General features: G+C 41.6%; 1 protein-coding gene and 1 long non-coding RNA gene across 5 annotated transcripts in view; one reads left to right on the forward strand and one right to left on the reverse strand.

Moving 5' to 3' along the window:
- LOC6737578 (zinc finger MIZ domain-containing protein 2) overlaps positions 1 to 19,414 on the forward strand; it is a 38,821-nt gene that overhangs the window by 12,397 nt on the left and 7,010 nt on the right. The window contains exon 1 of one of the 3 annotated variants that reach the window (XM_016171286.3): positions 9,868 to 11,043. The exons of 1 other annotated variant lie outside the window; for it this stretch is intronic. Coding sequence is in view for 1 of the 2 variants with exons in the window: in XM_016171287.3 (XP_016031369.1) it covers positions 10,614 to 10,678 (65 nt within the window). In the remaining variant the exon portion in view is untranslated. Of the gene's footprint in view, positions 1 to 9,867; positions 11,044 to 19,414 lie in introns of those variants that run through there. One more of the 3 variants, XM_016171287.3, reaches the window with a different exon arrangement.
- Positions 1,637 to 4,792, reverse strand: LOC27207308. Of its 2 annotated transcripts, none has more exons than XR_001600359.2 (3): positions 4,422 to 4,792; positions 2,631 to 2,747; positions 1,637 to 2,549 (listed from the first exon to the last, which is right to left on the reverse strand). It is a non-coding gene; the product is annotated as an uncharacterized LOC27207308 (long non-coding RNA). The 2 variants fall into 2 exon arrangements; XR_005544057.2 differs by lacking the exon at positions 4,422 to 4,792 and adding an exon at positions 3,197 to 3,248.

The raw sequence follows: 19,414 nt of genomic DNA on the forward strand, positions 1-19,414 counted from the left end.
AATATGAACTCTAAGTCATTTGCATCTATAAATGATCGCCTTATTTAATTAAAATATGGAAATCCCACGATCAAATCATTTAAGGAATGATACAGATTGGTCATTTACTAATCTTGAAGCAGGCACCCTTTTTCCACAGTGTAGATAGGATCAGTCACCACTAAAACCCAACCGCACAGGGGCATCGCTTGTTCGTAGGCATGTGAAGAGGCTCGAAGGCCTTTTGTCAACCGGGGAACAACAGAAGCCTCGAGTAGGCACAACTGCGTCACCATCAAGAGTTGGCTAGACAGGATAAGCAGGAGCTGCAGGAGCAGAGGAGCTGGGGCGCAGAGGACCGAGGGCAGAGGACTAAGGACACTGAAAGGCAGTCAACAAACGGCAGACAAAACAGACAATTATCGGGCCACACAGTCATGACACTTATATCATGTGTGTAAAGCGATATTCCAGGCCATCCAGAACATCGATGGAGTGGACTTGAATGGAGTGGAGCGTGCTCTCTTTGTTCCGCGAGTGTATCTGTGAAACTGGCTCTTAATTCGTGTCTATATCCGTATCTGTATCTCCAACTGTGTTCGCATCTCCATCTGTATTTGTGGCGTATCCTTGACATTCGCCGCCGTTCCGCCTGAGGAACTGCGGATTCTTTGCGCCCCGGGCTTCTCTTTGGTGAGTGGTGCGGTTTATTGGTTTGTAATAAGCTCTTTGAAGTGTTTAATTGAAGCTTTTGTTAAGCAATTAGACGGCAAAGTGAAGTTGCGCCGAGGTGTTGCCGCCTATTGGTAATTGCCCAACCTAAGTGCTATCTCCGTTTATTATGATGAAAGATAATGTTTTATCGGTGCAGGGGGAGAACTTCACGAAGCGAAGTGGAAAATTGGTATAGGGGTGGACTGATTTTTACCTAACCCAGCCGCTTTGGTACCGCTTTCCATCGCACTCTCACCTTCCCTCTCCTTAGATATTATTTATTGTAGCCGCATTTTATTTTTGTGTATCTATGGAATGTAAGCAGACAGCCGATTGCATTCGAGCATCTTCCACTGCAACAGCAGCGGCACAGGCAGCGGCAGCTTGTTTTGTGCCAGCCGACACAGAGATACAAAGATACACGGATACCCAGAAAAATTCCCAGATACAGATACATTAGCTCGTAGGCCAGCAGTTGGGTAGTCACTCAGATTCAGATCCAGATTCCGAATCCGAAAGCGATTCGGCGTCGCATGCAAACGCAAAAACAAAACAAAATGGAATTATCATTGACCGCCGATCATGATCATCATCGCGATGGAATACAAACACCATCGTCATCTGCCCCGTATCTGTGTGCGTTTTGGAGGTGATCTGCTCTACTATATCTCTCTGCGCTGATATGATCGCAAACTGACTGATCCATTTGGGCGATGACTGCGTGAGTGGATTATTCTATGACGACGGTGATTTTGGAAGGTGGGAACTTAGGGTTTGTTTGGATTACCTTCATTAGATGACAAAGAAATCACTCACCATATAATTTTGGGGAAAAAGGCTGTTAATTGTGTATTCTGTTTAATTTAGTGTTCACTTAAAATTAGAAGTGGCGTTAAACTGTTTTTTAATTTTAATTCAATTAATATTAACAATAAGGGCAGACTTAAATTATTATTAGTAAGCATTTATTAGTAACTTAACAAGTGGTATTCAGTAGTTAAAAACATTCTTTCATAGCTGTTATATTTGAATCAACCCTTCCTATTGCAAACATTTTTAAAATAAGAAATTTGTGTTTAGCCATTAGTATTTTAAAAATTAATTCTATATACGATCAGATCAGATAATTATAAATATTAATCCAATGGCTTCCTTTGGAGATTTTCTTTGCCCAATCTGATCCCATATAAATTTGACCATCTCTAACTTCGGTTTTCCCATCACCACGCATTTTTCCGAAGGAATTTTCCTCTCTGTTTGTTGTTGTTGTTGCCGCTGTGTTGTACTTGATTGTGGCATAATTTCTCGCTCGCCTCCATTTATACAATCCCTCACTGTCCGTCTCTATCGCACCGCTAGCCCCATCCCCCTCGCACTCTTCACAACCAAGTGCAACGCATAAATTTTTTATTTGTTTGGTATTCATCTTATTTCGTTTAATGTATTTTTATTTTCAGATTTTTTGTTGGCTTGTGTTTTCCATATTTCCTTTTTTTTCAGCTTGTTTGGTGTTTTTAAGGTAATTTTGTTGGCGAAGAGGGCAAGTTGTTGTTGTTGTTGTTGGTATTGGTATTGTTGTTGTTATTGCGCATAAGTATTTTGTGTGTTAATTTGTTCGTCGTTGGTGTGGTTGACGGGTTTGTTCAGTCATTCAACTATATAAAGTATTGTCGTTCCTTCTTCCTCTCATTTATTATTCGTTTCGTTTCGATTTCATTTATGTACAACGCACTTTTCACTTTGTGTTGTTCGTTGTTTGTTTTTTGTCGATCGTTGTTTTTATTTATCGCTCTTGTTGTTGCGCTTTTGAAGCGTGGGCATGTGGCATCCACTTTTGTTGTAATTGCGTCGGGTAACTGCATGAATAATTATTAAGTTATTCGAGGAGGGTCATAAAATGAGGGGTATGCAGAAGTACTGCACTCACTCGCACTCACCCCAAAATTTATGGGTTTTCTCCCTGATATCCGACTTATTTTTAGACGTGCTCAATCATTTCTTGGGGGGCAGCATAATTAATCGACAAACAAAATAGGGTCTTCTGAAGGAGGATTCTACAAAATAATACAAAATAAAAATGGCATTTCATAAACTACTTAATATTACTACCATTTTGGAGTAGTATAAACAGTTGGATTCGCTTTTTCATAATATTATATTCAAAATATGCTCATTTCCATAATCTCCCATTATAATTTGTATTCAGCATTTGCTGACAATAACATTAAAATTCAATTACTTTCAACCACCACTTCCTGAAATTTGATCTCGTTGCACGAACGGAAAAATTAAATCTTCAATCCAATTTTCAATCTCCTGATATTTCATCTCGCTGCCGAAACTCCGAAATCAATTTTAATCTCTAATAAAACCCAATTTAACACTGTTAAGCCTGCCTGCAGGAATGGCCCAGGCCAAATGGTGTTTTCTGTGGCTTTAATTAGGCTTATTAATAGAGAAGTTATGCGCCCGGTGTTAAGCCACCATTGCCGTATCAATTTACCGCACACGGAAAAGGCAAAAAACAAAAAACACCCAGAAAACTCCAGAAGTTGTAACGCTCACAAAATTGAAAAAAAGAGAGCGGGAAAGAGGAAAAACATTTTCATTCATTCCAAATGCGAGAACAGGAATCGAGAGAGCTAAATAGAAATTCCGATGGTGGAAGCCATCAACATCATCACCATCGCCATCGCCATCGCCTTGTGGCTCATCCTCATCCACTTCTTGGATGTCTTGAGGCTTCTTTTTCGGGCTCTTTTCTCTCGGCGGCGTTGTGATATTTATGTTTTCATCAAAAGAGCAGGCGAACAATCAAAATGCGCTGCACTCGACTCCAGAGCAGAGACCCAATGGAAAACACACCGATGCAGATGCAGATACAGATACAGATTCAGATACGGATACGGGTGCGGGTTTGGGTTCGAGTTCGAGTTGGGTATTACTACAGCTACAGCTGCAGGTACAGATACAGATACTTCTGGTGCAGATACAGATACAGATGCAAGTGAACTGAACTAAGGTGAAGTGAAGAAACTACAGGCAGACAGACGGCATCAGGCAGCAGGCAGCGCTTTAACCTCATATTTATCCAACAGATACTTATAGCGGAGCGCAAAAAAGCAAGCAGCGACAAAAGAAATGAAGGCCCCTCAGTCCCCACAAAAGTCCCCATAACACTGAACACAATGCAAACTCATTTGAAATTGTTTAAAATTGGTACATATTTTATTTAATTTTTCTTTGGGTCAAATTTTCAGTTTATTACTACTATATTATAATTTAAATTAAGAATCATTAAGAAAGTGTAAAATTATAGCCTTGTTGACTTTATTTTATTATAGTATCATTCAAATGTTTGTTGCTAAAATCTATAGTGTTAAATATCAAGAGTTTTCTTACTTTCCATTAAAAGATTAAATTGTACAAATTGGTTGACAATTTTGCTGTGTTAATTTCAAATTAAACATAACTTCATGCCGATCTTAATTCGAATTTCAAAGTGATTGGATTAAAAGAGCAGCTCTTTTTCATTTTTGACCTCGATAAATATCAGAAATATAAAAAACACAGATCGAGTGGAATATTTAAATTTAAATAATTTACGGTGCACCCGAAACGAAAAGAAAATACCCGGAGAGACAGTGGGTAAGAGGAGGGGTGGGCAGGAGAGAGCGAGGCAAGTACAGGCAAGAAAACAAATTTCAATAAAATATTATTACGCTTACGTTTATCGAACGCAGGCAGCGAGCGAGCGAGCGAGTGAGTGAGTGAGTGAGTGCGGGTATGAGTACGAGTATCTTGCAGATACTCAGATACACGTCCGCACTCATTGTGCGAGCTGCTCGACGTCGTCGGAATTCCGATGGCGATGATGAGGTTGCCGCCGATGCGATGGAGAGGATGATGAGGTTCGGCTCAGTTGAGTTCAGTTCGGTTCGGTTTCGGTCGCCAAGCGTTATAAATAAACCATATCCATCAATTGCTTAACTCAAAACAGCGCTAAAAGATACAAAAGCGATACAATAGCAGCAACAAGAACAACAACAGCAGCAACAGCGGCCGCAGCGCCACATATAAAGATACAAATACAGATACAGATACATTTGCCCGATCCCAAAACGAAACCCAAATAAAAACAAAAACCCCGAGCGGAGGAAAAAAATCATAAACGAAACCGAGCAAAGAGCGAGAGGAAAAAAAAAGACGAAATAATAAAAATAAAAACGCCAAGAAAATCGTCAGCGTCGACTGATAAAATGCATGAAAACCAGTGGGGGGAGGCGTGGGGGGGCGGGCTGGCTGGCTAAATCTCGAAGTATCTGCCGGCAAAGAGCCACCCAAGCCCCCTCACCCCTAGCCGACGACCCTGCCGCCAACCAAGATCCTCCTTGATTTTTCCTCTTTCTCTGCCTTTTTCCTCGCATTTATGCTGCTCTCGTGAAAAAAGGAGAGCCCAGCGATTGGAGGGCTGTCCAGGGGCGCCCGAAACGGGGGTCAGGAGGGGCCAGAGTGGACCAGGGGGGTGGTGGGGGGTTTTGGCGTTGAAGACGTCGTCGTTGTCGTTGCCTTTCTTTCACTTTGTGTGGCAGCCAGCCAAGCACTCAGCATAATTTTGCACGCTCTTTTTCTCCTACGTTTTTCGCTGATTATTTTCTGCAGACCCAAGAAGGGGGTGGGGAGGGTTAGAGGGGGTTGGGGTCTTGGTGGGGCGGGGCGGTCGGCGGGGTGTACCGACCTGCACGTGGAAAGGTGTCTGCTTTAGACCCAAACCATCCATAACAAAAAGCAACAAAAGCAGCCAGCAAAGTTCATCGTTTACTGCTGCTGCTTTTGGCTTTATGTGTTTTTTTTCGTTTTTGTGGGTGGCTTTTTACTACCCTACAATTAGTTAGCTCTTAGGTTAAAATATAAATATTTAAGTGGCCAATTGTTAAAAATATGTCCAAAAATAAAACACTAATTTAAACGACACTTAGTGCTTTATGCAATATCATCTGTAATCGGTTTGTTGTGGCTCCTTCTTTTATTGTTTACAAAATATTATTATCTTACAAAAATATTATTTTTTGAACTCTTATCCTTAAGCTTCCTGATACCAACAGTTTGTAAGAAGATTGGGATGTTAAGTGTTTATAATAAATATTTTTCGTTCAACTGATAATGCAGTTTCTTTATTCAATTTTATTTCGGAACTGTGCGTACTTCCCTTTTACGCAGGACGCTTTTTTTCGCCCCTTCAAAGAGTTCGAGTATAATCGCTTTATAAGTGTATTTCGAGTTTCGCCCTTCAGCTTTTCATTTGGGTTTTTATTTTCTTTCTCTGGCTTTGCCTTTGCACGCATTTTACTAGCATTCGCTTTTCCGCCCAGCCACCCCCCAGGCAGCAACAACAACAAAAACAACAACAGCAGCAGCAGTTGTAGCTGCAAAATAACAGTTACAACAGCAGTTGACGATGCTGCGCTGTCTCTGTCGCACCGCATAGGGCGCTCTCTTTCACTCGCTCACAAATGCGCAACATATTTGCCGACTGACCGACGCAGCGACAAACAGACACTTGCGCCGCCCCCTGGCCGCCCACTTTCCACCTCACCCTCCTCCTTTCTCTTCTACGCCACCATTTCCCTACTTTCCACCTGCCCCTTTGCCACCCCGCCCCTCCGCCCCTCCCCCATCGTTTTTTGCTATCGTCTGCTGCTTTGCTATTTCTCTTTTTTTCACTACTATTTTCACGCTGCTGCTGCTGCTGCAGTCGCTGATGTTGCTGCTGCTGCTGCTGCGATGTTGCTGCTGCGCTGGCTACATAATTGATTTTAGTGCTGCACTCGTCCAAATGCGTTGCATTCTGCTGCTGCTTCTGCTGGCGTCGCTGCCCCCGTTGGCAGTTACTTTCAACGTAATCTCAACATTTGTTGTTGATGTTGCTGCAAGTGTTGTTGCTGCTGGCTTTGGTGTTGCTGTTGCTAATGTTGTTGCTGCTTTGAGTGTTGCTGCTGCTGCTGCTGCGAGTTCTTCTTCCAGCAGCAACATCAGCTTCCTAACTCCCCCTGGGGGCAAGCTGCCCCCCATCGCAGCCCCCTCCCCCCTCCCCGCTCAAATCCAACAACTGGTGGCAGCGCTTTCGTCGCTTGCTTTTGCTTTTGTTGTTGCTGCTGCTGGTTTGGGTTTTCGGTTTTTGTGAAAACCAGATTTTTGTCGTTTTATGCATTAAATTGTTTTTACAGCCGCTTTTGGCAGCCAGAACAGGGTGATTCGTAAGCCAGTTATACTGACAACTTGGATGACAATTTAGATTTATGCTGTTTTAATGCATTTAATCAACTACCCAAAGTCATTAATTATCAACATGTTTATTTAACATTATATGAACATATATCACATATTTTATGGGTACACTGATTGGAGTGACAAATAGAGACAAAATAAAATTAAAATCATTATTAGGTACAATATATCAAAAATAGATCAAAAATAAAACAATGAGCCCCAAGCAAGGAATTGCATTTATAATATGCTACTGATTTTATTCTGCCTTCCAAACTGTGGAACATTCCGGCATAGATCTAAATGGACAATCCTTGTGGTGAACCTTTTTCCCCACCATTAGCTAATAGTCCTGCCCACCCCCACACGTCCTGGGACACCCTGTATGCAGTGCACAGTGCTCTGGTCTCCGTTGTCGTCACAGTAAAAGTAACAGGAATAGGAACAGGCACAGGAACCAACACACAACACACACGCACACACACACACGCATAGTGGGTGAGGGGCGGGGGAGGTGTGCCATTGTGAGGGGGAGGAGCGACGAAACAAGCCAACAACCAACGCATTTACACAGATACAGATGCGGATACAGATACAGATACTGGCAGGATGAGGGACATGCATGGCAAGGAGGGCGGGATGGGGAAAACGGGGTCGGAGGAAAAGGCAAAGGACCGGCAACCGGGTACCGAGCAACAAACAGACCCATTGTCCCTCTCCCACCCTCGCCCTCAGCGGCAGCAGCAGCAGCAGCGGCAGCAACATCGGCACATCAGCAACAGCAGCATCGCAGCAGCAGCAGCAGCAGCAACAGCAACAACATCAGCAACAGCAGCAGGCGATGACGATGACGACTGCCTACAACGCTGTACACTTCCTCTTACACACCGTGCAAACGCACACTCATGAGCACAGTGCTCCCTCGAATGTGCGACACTTAACCAGCGGACTCTAGAAATCCCAAAGTAAAATATATATTCAATTCGTTCAGTGAAAAATAGTATTTAGTTACTATTTATTATGTAAATGCCCAGTGAACAATTGTATTTAGTAACAATATTTTATAATATAATATTTAAATGCTAAATAAATAAATAGAAATTCTTCTCTTGTATAAATATGTACTGCCACAATGTTCAATAGCGAGTGACCACTGTACAATCACACAGGGATTTTAGCCACTCGTGTGTGAATGTGAACTCAAACCCAAACTCAAACCCAAACCCGAACACAAACCCATAAGCATAACCCAATGAAGCAGCCTCTGCCAACAGACCAACATCATCATTACTTCCATCATCATCGTCGTCAGCGATTGTTGTTGCCTGGCACTCGAGCCAGAAAAAAGGACTTCCTTTCGCCCAGGACCTCGCTAGCCCTCTCGCTCAATCCACCGACGTTTCATGGGAATTATGACAAGGACTGCCAAAAATCGAGGCAGAACATGTTAAATAAAATAAAACATAATTTTATGCCAGAGAGCAACAAACACATTAACACGGTCGTCGCAGCGCAGTCGTCGTGGTCGTCGCCGTCGGCGTCGACGTCATCAATAAATCGCGACCCCAACGAACCACCCACAAAACACCCAGCCACCCAACCACCCACTGGAACCACCTTCGTACTCCCCGCCCGAAAATTGTGTGTCCACCTCAAACATTATACAAAAGCTTACAAGCCACGCATACAAACGCAAACGAACTGCGTTCGCTCGCTCTCTCTCTCTCTCTCTTTCACTTCGGCTCAGGCTGTCTCTTTCGCGCTGCATAGCGCCCTCTCTTTCTGGCTCTCTCGTGCTGTGCTCGTTTGTGTTTTGAAAATTTAATCTCGATATGGCAACAAATATGCTACAATTTCATTGAGATGAACACCCGATACGAGAGTTTCTCACGCTGTGCCACGACGGCGAAAGAGATGGGTATATGCGAAGCGAAAGAGATGGCACGAGGGCCCGAGCCCAGAAGCGTAGTAAATACACTACTACATTTTTCTGTGCTAATTGAGTGATAAATTGGGAGTGGATTTTGGCCCAGAGAGAGAGAGAGCGTGAGAGAGGAGAGAGTGTGCGTGTATGTTTGCGTGTGTGGGCAATTGATATGCTCAGATTAAATTGTTAAATGTTTTTTATTCGGGTAATTAAAGTATTTCAATTTTGCGGTCTGCTCGGTAAAAGGGTTGCCAACTTTTCAGACGGGTATTAAATTATTATACCAATCGATTGGGCATAAATTTAGCACATGCTTAAATGCTACATAATACAATAGCTATTATCCATAAAAAAATAAATGTTTATTCATATGCTATGCTTTACCCAACTAAAAATAAAAAATGTCTCTTGCCCTGCTGACATTTAAAAAACAATTAATCCCGATGGCGCTGCACACGCCGTAAATCATTCAAAAATCAACCACAAATCACAACAATTAAGACAAATGTGCTGAAAAATCTACTTAACGCAAACACTCACACACGCTCGCACACACACACTCGCAAACACGCATGCAGCCATTAAACGCTTTCAAAACAAACCCAATAAATGTCAGCTGCCCGCAAAAAGGTAGCAGAAAGGTATGATTTTCAGTCGACATGCTGCCGAGAGAGAGAGAGCCGACCAAAAGGTAGTAGAAAACGGAGTAGAAAAGCTACTATTTTCCTCTTTCTCGTATGGAAACCAACAGCAAGGGGCCCGCGAGGCGAAGAAGTCAAACAAATTGACATACGTATACATAATTATTATTTTACTTAAGTGCTCGCGCGTCGTCGCCCCTTAACAGACCGAAATGAATACGAAATACGAAATCCGAAATACCAACCTGAAATAAATCAACCCGAGAGAGCGCGTACTGTACAGATACATCTGCATCTGTATCTGTATCTGCCGAAGTCGGCTTCGGCTGCACGGCATACGGTCGCCGGACGTCTGGAATGAATACCAACTTCATTCAGTTCCTTTCTGGCTGCCGTCGAACGTTGTCGTCGTTCGGTTGAATCGAATCGAAAAGCGCAGCTCGCCAAAAAGCCAGGCCAAAATCTCAAAGCCACGGCTCAGTGAAACAGTTATCAGAAATTTTCGAAAAATCGCGTAAAAAGTTTTCGAAAAAAAAAAAAATTAAAAAACATAAGCAACCAATTTTTAAGTGGCAAAGTTAACAAATTGAAAAAAAACGCAAACAAAATACAGCACATTTTTTGGATTAAGTGCCACATAGTTCCTGTTAGCAGCAGCAACACACACCAACCACTTGGATTACTATAAACAACAGTATTATCACTTAAAACTAGCACAAAAATCGCAAAATTTTCTTCAACAAAATTCGATCGTTTTTAAACTACAACAATTTGCTAGGCAACCAAAAAAGAAAAATACATAAAGGGAAGAGAAAAAACGAAAACAACAAACTTGTGCAACATCCCAAAACAAATGTGAAAGCGTGACAAACAAACAAAAGATACGAAAAACAAATGAGCAAAAAGTGAACAAAAAGTGAAAAGTAAGAAAAAGTGAGTGTTTGAAAATGCTGCAGTGAACCATTTCGAAACACACAAAAATTAACAAACACAAAAAAACACCCATCAACAAATTATAAATCCACAACAACAGCAGCAACAACACAGAGAGACAAGTGTTGTTGTCCCATGTATTTGTTGATGCCATGCAATTGATTGTTGACAAAATTCCCATGTATTCCAAACAAACAACGAAGCGCAATTCCAAAAAGTAAGTTTTGAAGAACCTCTGAAAGAATTGAAAATTGAAAATTGAGAAAACAGACTGCAGAGCAAACAGTGAAAAGTGCCCAAACCAAAGCAAACAAACAAACAAGCAAACGAGAAGGAAAACCCTTCTGGTGAACTGATAAACTGATAACAGCGGCGAAAGAGACAGCAACAAGCCGGAGGAGGGAGATAGCGTTCCACAGCTGCTGCTGTCGCTTCTTCTTCTTCTTCACGTGGTGCACCTGTCCCAGCCAAAAAACAGCTGCAACAACAACAGCAACAACAACTTTAACTTCAACTACGAACAACAACAATTTACACACCACGCGCTGTTGCCATAAAACCCAAAAGAAAAAGAAAACTTAGGTAAAATATCTAAAAATAAATTCCACTTAAACCAAAACAGAAACCAAAAATGAAAAAAAAAAACAGAAAAAATAGAGAAACATAAAAAATCACAGCAAACGAGCCAAAAGAATTTTTAAACTTCAACTTTTTGTCTGTGTGCGCTCCTCAACTTGACAGTCAATAAAATCTGGCTGGCTAAAAATAATCCACGCCTGGCTAAAAATAAAACAATTTATAAACGCAAAGTGCAAAAATTCTTTATGGCCATCAACAATTTTATTTCTTCTCCACTAGAAACTTTTAATTGTTGTGCTTGTATCAAAATTACGAACAATCAAAATAATCAAATGGAATGTGCTTTTGTTTTTAGATATTTTATGTAAATTTTTTTGTGTCTTTTCCTTATGCTTTGTTTGTTGTTTGAATCATATGCATATTTATATAAATAGTTGTATAGTTGAATTAGTTTTAAGTGTTGAGCAAGAAAAGTTACAAATATATTCTCGAGCTGTGTGGTGAACATTTTTTAAGCATATTTAGTTAGTTTAAAAATTGTTAAGGAAATTTTGAATTCATTTAATTCCTGTAATTTCCAGACAGCAAATTACCTTGACAGAAATATTTAATTAACATACATTTATGAGGTGTTTTTTTCTAATTGACTGTTATGACTTCATTAGGCAGCATAAAAACAACTGCTTAAAATAGTATTTGTTTGATTTAAATAGTACTTGGAATATTTAATTGGCATACATTTTATGAGGTGTTTTTTTTCGAATTGTTTGTTATTACTTCATTAGGCAGCATAAAAACAACTGCTACTGCTACCACATATCTTTAAAATCAAACGAACATAGTCGCAAGAATTATCAATATATAAACAAATTATGGGGTTTATATCTGCTACATTTACATCAACATTTACTTCAATCACCAGCATATCCAGTAAATTAACGAAACCGCCCAAATTAAATTCTATAAAATGCGAAGACACCCTCATTGCCGGGAAAACCCATTCAGACACTTTAAAGAGCCAGCCGGTGGCTTCATTTTGACCGAATTCCCACATCAGCTGTTAGTTAGACCGCCTCCCAGCGCCGCCCCCTCGCTTAATGCTCTCTCGCTCTCACGCACAGCTGACCCATAATTGACACGCACACTGGCAGACGCAAATAGACGCAGGCACACAGATACAACGCTACACCGATACAGATACACTCGAAAAGTATCTGAAGTGAAGCCAAGAAAGCATTCGGTTTTAGTCCAGAAACATTTCGACCTACTGCTGTTGCTTTGTTTTCTACGCAGAGTAGGTATTCGTGGCCGGAGTTTTCCTTTTCCATTGAATCGTTCTCGAGAAGTAAATTGTGGATGTGGAAGTGGAAGTGGGTATATCGATACCGAGAAAGAAATTTTCCCAACGATCCGCTTCGTTTGCGAACGAGCAACCCAACAAGCGAACAACCGAAAACACCGCTCAAGTCTGTCACTTATTTCTCAGTTCGACAATGTTTTCGCCCATTTCTCGTGTGTGTGTATGTGTTTGTAGCCTCTTCTGTTTCTGTTTTAGTTTCTTTTGTGGCAAGATGAAGGGGGAACCCAAAAAAATATATACATATAAGAAAAAGGTCACTCCAAGCGAGGCAACCTCTTCCCACTCCAGTTTTCCCTACCATTTTCCCTGCCGTATCTCGTTTGCCGTTTTTTTCTCACATGCCACGCATTTTTCCCCAGCCGAACTCCCCCTCTTATTTTCCACAGACAATGGGAAAACTCTCGGCAGACATTTTTTCGGTTCGCTTGTAATTCATCATCGCTGCAAAGAAGATGAAAGCAACGGAAAAGGTACGGGGCTTAAAGTAAGAAAATGAAATATGCCGACCACAGGTAAACCTTAACCCATTTGCAATAGTCGCAGCTCTTAACCCAAGAAAACAGGTAGTTGCACTTCGCTTTGGGTCGCCAGGAAATTCCCAAGAAAATACTGAACAGTGCAGTGCCTCGAAGTATCTCGAGAATTCATTCTTCTCGATGGGTGAAAAATTATTTAGAATATGCGAATGTTGTGGGAATTGACATTCTCGGAAGATAAGAGGGCAAACCATTCAGCAAATAGAACCTTTCAAGATCCTTTCAAGTTCCATATTTGTTATCCCTTTCAAATTTGTACAGCAATACCAGATATAAATCTTACAAGTGTGTTAAAATTACCCTGTTCGCTGGCAGTTTACCAAAAGAGCTGTCAGCACAAGCCTCAAAATTTCCCATTTTTTTTAAATGTGTAAAGAATTAAAGTTGAAACTGTTTGAAATTCCGGTTCGCCAGATCAATCCAACGATTAATTAACGCCCTGAGCTTATCGTAAACACCCTCTAATGTCATCAACCCACCACCGCCCCACACTTGGGATTCCCATAAAACGGAAACTGCGTAAGCGCGAGACAATCATCAATCAACCACCGAGGCAACCAAATCACAGCCCATCAAGCAACCACCGTAAGGACTTGAGAAATATTGCTATTGCTACCTATGTATGCCCACCGTTTCTGAAGGGGAATCCCTCGCCTCTGCTCCTGGCCACTTCCTGTTTCCCTCAACTGTTTGCGATTTTCACACGGGAAATAAAAATGTGATACAAACGAGTAAATGACAGAAAAACAAAACCTAAACGTGGAAAACCATTTGCAAATCGCAGAAGGCAACAACAACCCTCTGCCTCTGTTCAAAGAGGGATAGCGCACTGAATTCTCGGTGATTAAACCCCGAAAGAAACAAACAGAAACAGAACAGCACAGAACAGAAACACACACGGAACATTTAGCGAGTGGAGGAGCGTCCGATATTAATAAACCCATCAGGCAGGGGGCTGGAAACTGAGCAACCCCCGTAACGAAATCCACACTCGAGGGCGCAACAATAGTTACATGTGTAAGCCGACAAAGCCACCCCTAAAATCGCGCCGACTTTAACCCCTCATCAGTGCAGATTGAAGGTCACACATGGCACCCAAGAGCAAGAGAGAGAGAGAGAGCGCGTTAGATCTACGGTGCATATCTAATCACACAATTTGAATTTGATTGGGCATTAATGGGTTAAGCAGTTGACTCTTGACTCGCCTCGGGCTCTTCGAGGCACCTTGAAGAGTCGCACACTCCACACAACTCAGAGTTCGTTTAGTCACATGATAAAAGTTCCCAAAACGCAACGAATGCCGAACGAAAACATTTAACGACCCAATTAAAAGCCCCTGAACGAACCTGATATCAAACTAGACCGCACCGAAACCAACACATTCGCATAGATATAGTAAAATATATGCTTAGCAGCCACAACAACCGCACAGATAACTGTCAACCACCGAAAAAGTACTAAGCACTGCCATCACAATCGATGTGCCCAGAACGTACTGAGGTCCAAATCAGAGGTAACCAACTCTTATCACAACAGCGGTGGGGGACCGACAAGCTAATTATACCCGCAGATCGTACAATATCTATATCGAAAAAGCGAAACAAACCGAAACTCCCCACGTTCTCATTATGTTTTGGGTGCACAAGAACAACTGGAACAATGGAAAGTTTCATTCTCTGAATGGCTCTACCTGTACGCTACCATCTGCTCTTGTTTCTTTTTTTTTTTTGTGCTCTTGTTTTGACCGACATTAAATCGCGTTTAGGTATGCAGAAATATTTCAGTTATCGATAATTGCTTATCGCTGTTTACGACCAGGTAGTAGTACCTTCATATAGTACGCCAGTCTCGGGGCATTCGGCATTCTCCGCAAAATGGTCGCTGGGTTTTTGTGAATGGAACGCCATGGAAATGCGGTGGGAAAAAGAGCGAGAGGGGCGCAATTGATTAGGCTCAGGAAGCAAGCGAGTGCAAATGATTAGTACGTATAAATATTTAAACCATATGTTAGCAAAAGTAACTGATTAGTACACAATCGACGACTTTCTAGAACAAGCTGTTACAAAAATAGCTAGTGCATTAGATCATTTTGATAACCAAATCAAAGCAGAAGCCAATCTAATCATTAGGTAACAAAAAATCAAACTTCCTCTTGCTAATCAAGTTAATATCTCATTGTGGAGTATTTATTATTTTTAGATGCGCAAAACGGTGCTATTACTGAAAATATTATTAGACACTCCTAAATAAGCACTTTATTCTCGGATCAAAAAAGTATCACAACTTAGATCAGGTGGCGCCACCTGCCGGCTGCGTCTCGTGAGCAAAGCGCCTCTCTACGCGCTTCTCAACATATCAGCTAAGTTCGATTTTACTTATCAATCGACGCGCTTCCTGTCCCATATTTCCCGTATCTTTTCTGTGTTAACCTTTACCGATGGCAAGTATTTTTAGCTAACATTTTCTTGTACTCACTTCGATCGGTTTATTTTGGTTGTTGTTTTTGCGGCTGTTATTTAGCTGTACTTCAGTAGACATTTTTGTTCGAAACTGGTTTTCAAGTACGACGCTTACGTCGCTGTCGACGTCCCTGTTGGCGATTTATGCGTTGGGTTTTGAGTCGCTTCAAGTTTTGCTGGCTGTTGCAATTTTTGTCTTATTTTGTTTTGTTTTATTTTTAATGTGATTTATGCATGTTCCTCACTGTGTGAGTGTGCAAAAATACTTGAACGAAATTATTGCAGCTTCTTTTTTTCGTACATTTATTTTTGTGGATTTTATTGTTGTTGTTGTCGCGAGCGTTGACAGTCGCAGCCTTCGATTTATTTTTAATGTTTATGTCTGTCCGATTGTTTATGATTTTTGTTTGGTTTTTTGCTTACTTAATTGGCGATTAGATAAATGCCAAAAACGCAACAAAGCCGATGACAATGGAATAGATCGCACTGAGTACTAAATCCCCGCCATCCTCCGCTCAAAAGGCCTCTCCAATGCTGTTTCTGCCTCCGTTGACTGGCATAAATTTAGTTTGAGCAAAACGCGATAGATAAGATAAGCAAAGCAAAACCAGACCCGCCAGCAAATCGAGCCCGAAACATCAGATCCCCAAACCGAAAAAGTGGCTAGGTAAGGTGTGCAAAAACCACATCGCTGATTGATAGTCACAGGGGTGTCGTGGGTGGTCGGTGGTGCCGGGGGTTTTCTGCTGGTTCGTCCATTAGCGACCTGATTAGCGCGTGTGTTACACGAAGCACAGCGCTTTTTGTTTAGTTTTTTTCAGTTTTTTTTTATCGCCAACACGAGCAGACTTCAATGGCGACACCATCAGCCATCAAAACGATTTTGGTTACAACACCACAAGGACAAAACAGCAGACGACAACAAATACAATGGCTAGCCAACAGGGAAATGCAATTTCCGAATTGAATAATGCATAGACACCTGTAAATATCTGTTCCCAGTGCCAATCACAGTGGCCAACATCAATATTTCATAACGTTTACTAATATTACGATGCGTTCAAATGCCCTGATAACTCGATTTGAATACGTGTATATACCGAACGTGTTATCTTCCGAATATCGTTTGACCTTTTAAACGTATCTATTTTGACTGGGTCATAAAATGCGTTAATTACTGTAAGCATGACGTCAGCTGGAACTGAATTAGTTTTCCAATTATTTTTAGAATACCAAATCTTCCTCTCATTTCACCAAGCTCGTACACTATGTAGTTTTAGTGATTCGTAAATCATTGCTGCAACAGTGACCACTGTACCCTGAACTCTAAGCCTAGAAAATGCAAATTAGCAAATATAATGTTGTATTACAAACAGCGCTAGACACACGCCGGAAAACTAAAACGAATATTTTAGGGCCTAGCGCACACTGCGTATACGCAATTTCGAAAAGGCAGCCGCTAACAGTATGGGGCTGGCCAATAAATAAAAGCCAGTTACAGGTGCTGAAAACATGCACACACAGCGCACACACAACACACAACCGGAGAGGGTAGAAATATTTCAAATATTACTCATACCACATGTTGGACAGAGATCCGCCCGTTTTCCCTTTTGTCCACCGCAAGCGGCAAAACATTTATAAAAATGAATTTGCAAATCCGCAGAATGCAAACCGAGCACAAAGTGGGAGGCAAACATTTTGTCGGCGATTGAAGGGGGCTGAGTGCTGAATATGTTTTTGCACATATTCAAAAATCTGCCAACCCCCATGCGCCCATCCCTTCGGAATCACCACCACAATCCATCCGCCTGCTGACCATCTGTATTATTTGCATTGGGTTTTTAATCAAAAATTGCGCGATTTCTCTTCGCTTTTTTGCCGCAGCTTTTTCTTCGGCTTCTCTATTTTTTTTTTCCTCCTGTTTACAGTTCGATTTTTATTATGTTCACCTCTCCAGCCACCAGCTTAAAAAACCACTCGAGCGGAGGGTTGTTGGCTGCTCCTGGTGGTTGCTTTCTTTTTTCCTTGCTTTGTTTTCTGGCGTCGAGTCTATTATGCTGATTTATTTTTATTTCCATTCTGATTGCAATTTATGCCAGCCAGATGAATTATGAACGCGATCGAAGAGGGCTTGGAAAACTCGCCGGGAAATTCAATTTAAATGGGATGGGACAAGGCAAGGCGAGGCGAGGCGAAGAATTTCCCCAGTGAGCTTGAGGCGACAAAAAGTGTTGCATACCAACAGGCGCCGCCCAAATGCGAATGGCACACAAAGTCCTCAAACTAAGCTGCGTACAAAAAATTATTCCCATCCTTGGGCACTCAAATCAAAAAAAAAAAAAGGAGCAGGACGCGAAAAAACCCATACACAACCTCCCCTGACAGGCCAATATGGAAAAAATGAATCCACAACAGAGTCGGGGGCAAAAAACAGACAGACGACAACTGCCAACTCAAAATTGGACTGGAAAGAGTGGAAGAAAATGTCGAAAAAAGTATTCTTTGTTGTATTTTTTCCAACTTTTTTTTCTGCGTACATTTCATATGCGAAAAGTGCAGCCAACAGCGGGTGGTTTCGGTGGTGCCGATGGCTGAGTTGCAAACACCCTTGAAAAACAACTGTCAAACGCATTTCAGCGGTGGGAGGTGGGTGGGTGGACTGAAACTGCAGCGAAACAATAAGGCGAACATAGTGGAGTTTGAGTGACTGATGAGCCCGAAAAGGTCCTGAAACGGCGAAGAGAGCAAGTCCCACATTGTTGATGTGTTATTGGTTTTGCAGGGAGTACAGAAACCTTCTTTTTCATTTCTGATGATTTGCCCACAAGCTGGTATAATATTCAACACAAAGCTCAAATGATATGATCTGAAACTATTGATTATCTATTTGAGTGGTTTTCTAATGCTAATTATTTCAAAATCTTTATATTTTGTATATGTGTCAGTTCTGATATCATACTTGATTGAAACCTCCCACTGCGGTGAGAAAACTTATTCCAAACATATCGTTCTGTCATTGGCTTCACGCACGTGTCTCACAATTTTTCATGGCCTCTAAAGCGCACACACACACATATGTATGTGCATGTGGTATATATTACTTGTTTTGTTACATGACGCCAACTGTCGTCTGTGAAATAAAAAACATGGAAACAGAATATAACAAAAACGCAAAGGCAAATCAGAATCGAACAGAAAAAAAAAACACGCAAACAACAATAACAATAAAAATAGAAAAGGAAAATCAGGAGGAAATGTATGATTTTTTTGTTGAAGGATTGCTGTGCCTCGGCAGCGTAATAAAGTTTACCAGACGTGTCCTCCAAAAGGATGTTCTGCCCATCCCGAATGTCGCATTGCCGTCTGGGCCATAATTCATAGTGCCCGGGAACAATGTCTATAAATTGTGAAAATATAGTCGAAATAAATTGGAAACAAAAAAACATAAACCCCCGGGCGAAAAACCTTTAACGACGCCCCTGTCCGTTGACATACGGAAATCATTTCGTGTGCCAAATGAGAAATAATTTTTATTACCACAGCAAATCAAAGTGCGCACAATTTACAATTACACAAGCAAACTAAAGTCGTCGGAATCGTGGGGGGGGAGGTGAGGGGAGGGGGTTGAGAGCGGGGGGATGGGGCCAGAGATCGTGCACCGATTTCGATATGAAGCTATATCTGCGAGCACGTGTTTCCGATGGCCTATGAACTGAGTTTTAGTGGTTCTAAACTGTCTATCTTGCTCGCTCGCCAGCGAGTTACCTGTTTTGCTTTATTTTTATCTAATCAATGAAGAAATTTATATCTAATCAAAGTACAAAAGGCAGCAACAACGGTGAGGCGACTCGAACTGAAACGCTGAAACAAAGCAATGCGGCGTCATCACAGATCCCGCATTCCTCACCTCTCCACAAAAAAAAAAACCTTCGCTTACAGCACTCAGTTTTTTCCAGTGCAAGTCACATAATGAGGCGATTATATGATCGCTAGTGCACAACTTGCTTGTTTGCTCA

Source organism: Drosophila simulans, chromosome 3L (genome assembly GCF_016746395.2).
Source record: "Drosophila simulans strain w501 chromosome 3L, Prin_Dsim_3.1, whole genome shotgun sequence".
Taxonomy (NCBI): Eukaryota; Metazoa; Arthropoda; class Insecta; order Diptera; family Drosophilidae; genus Drosophila; species Drosophila simulans.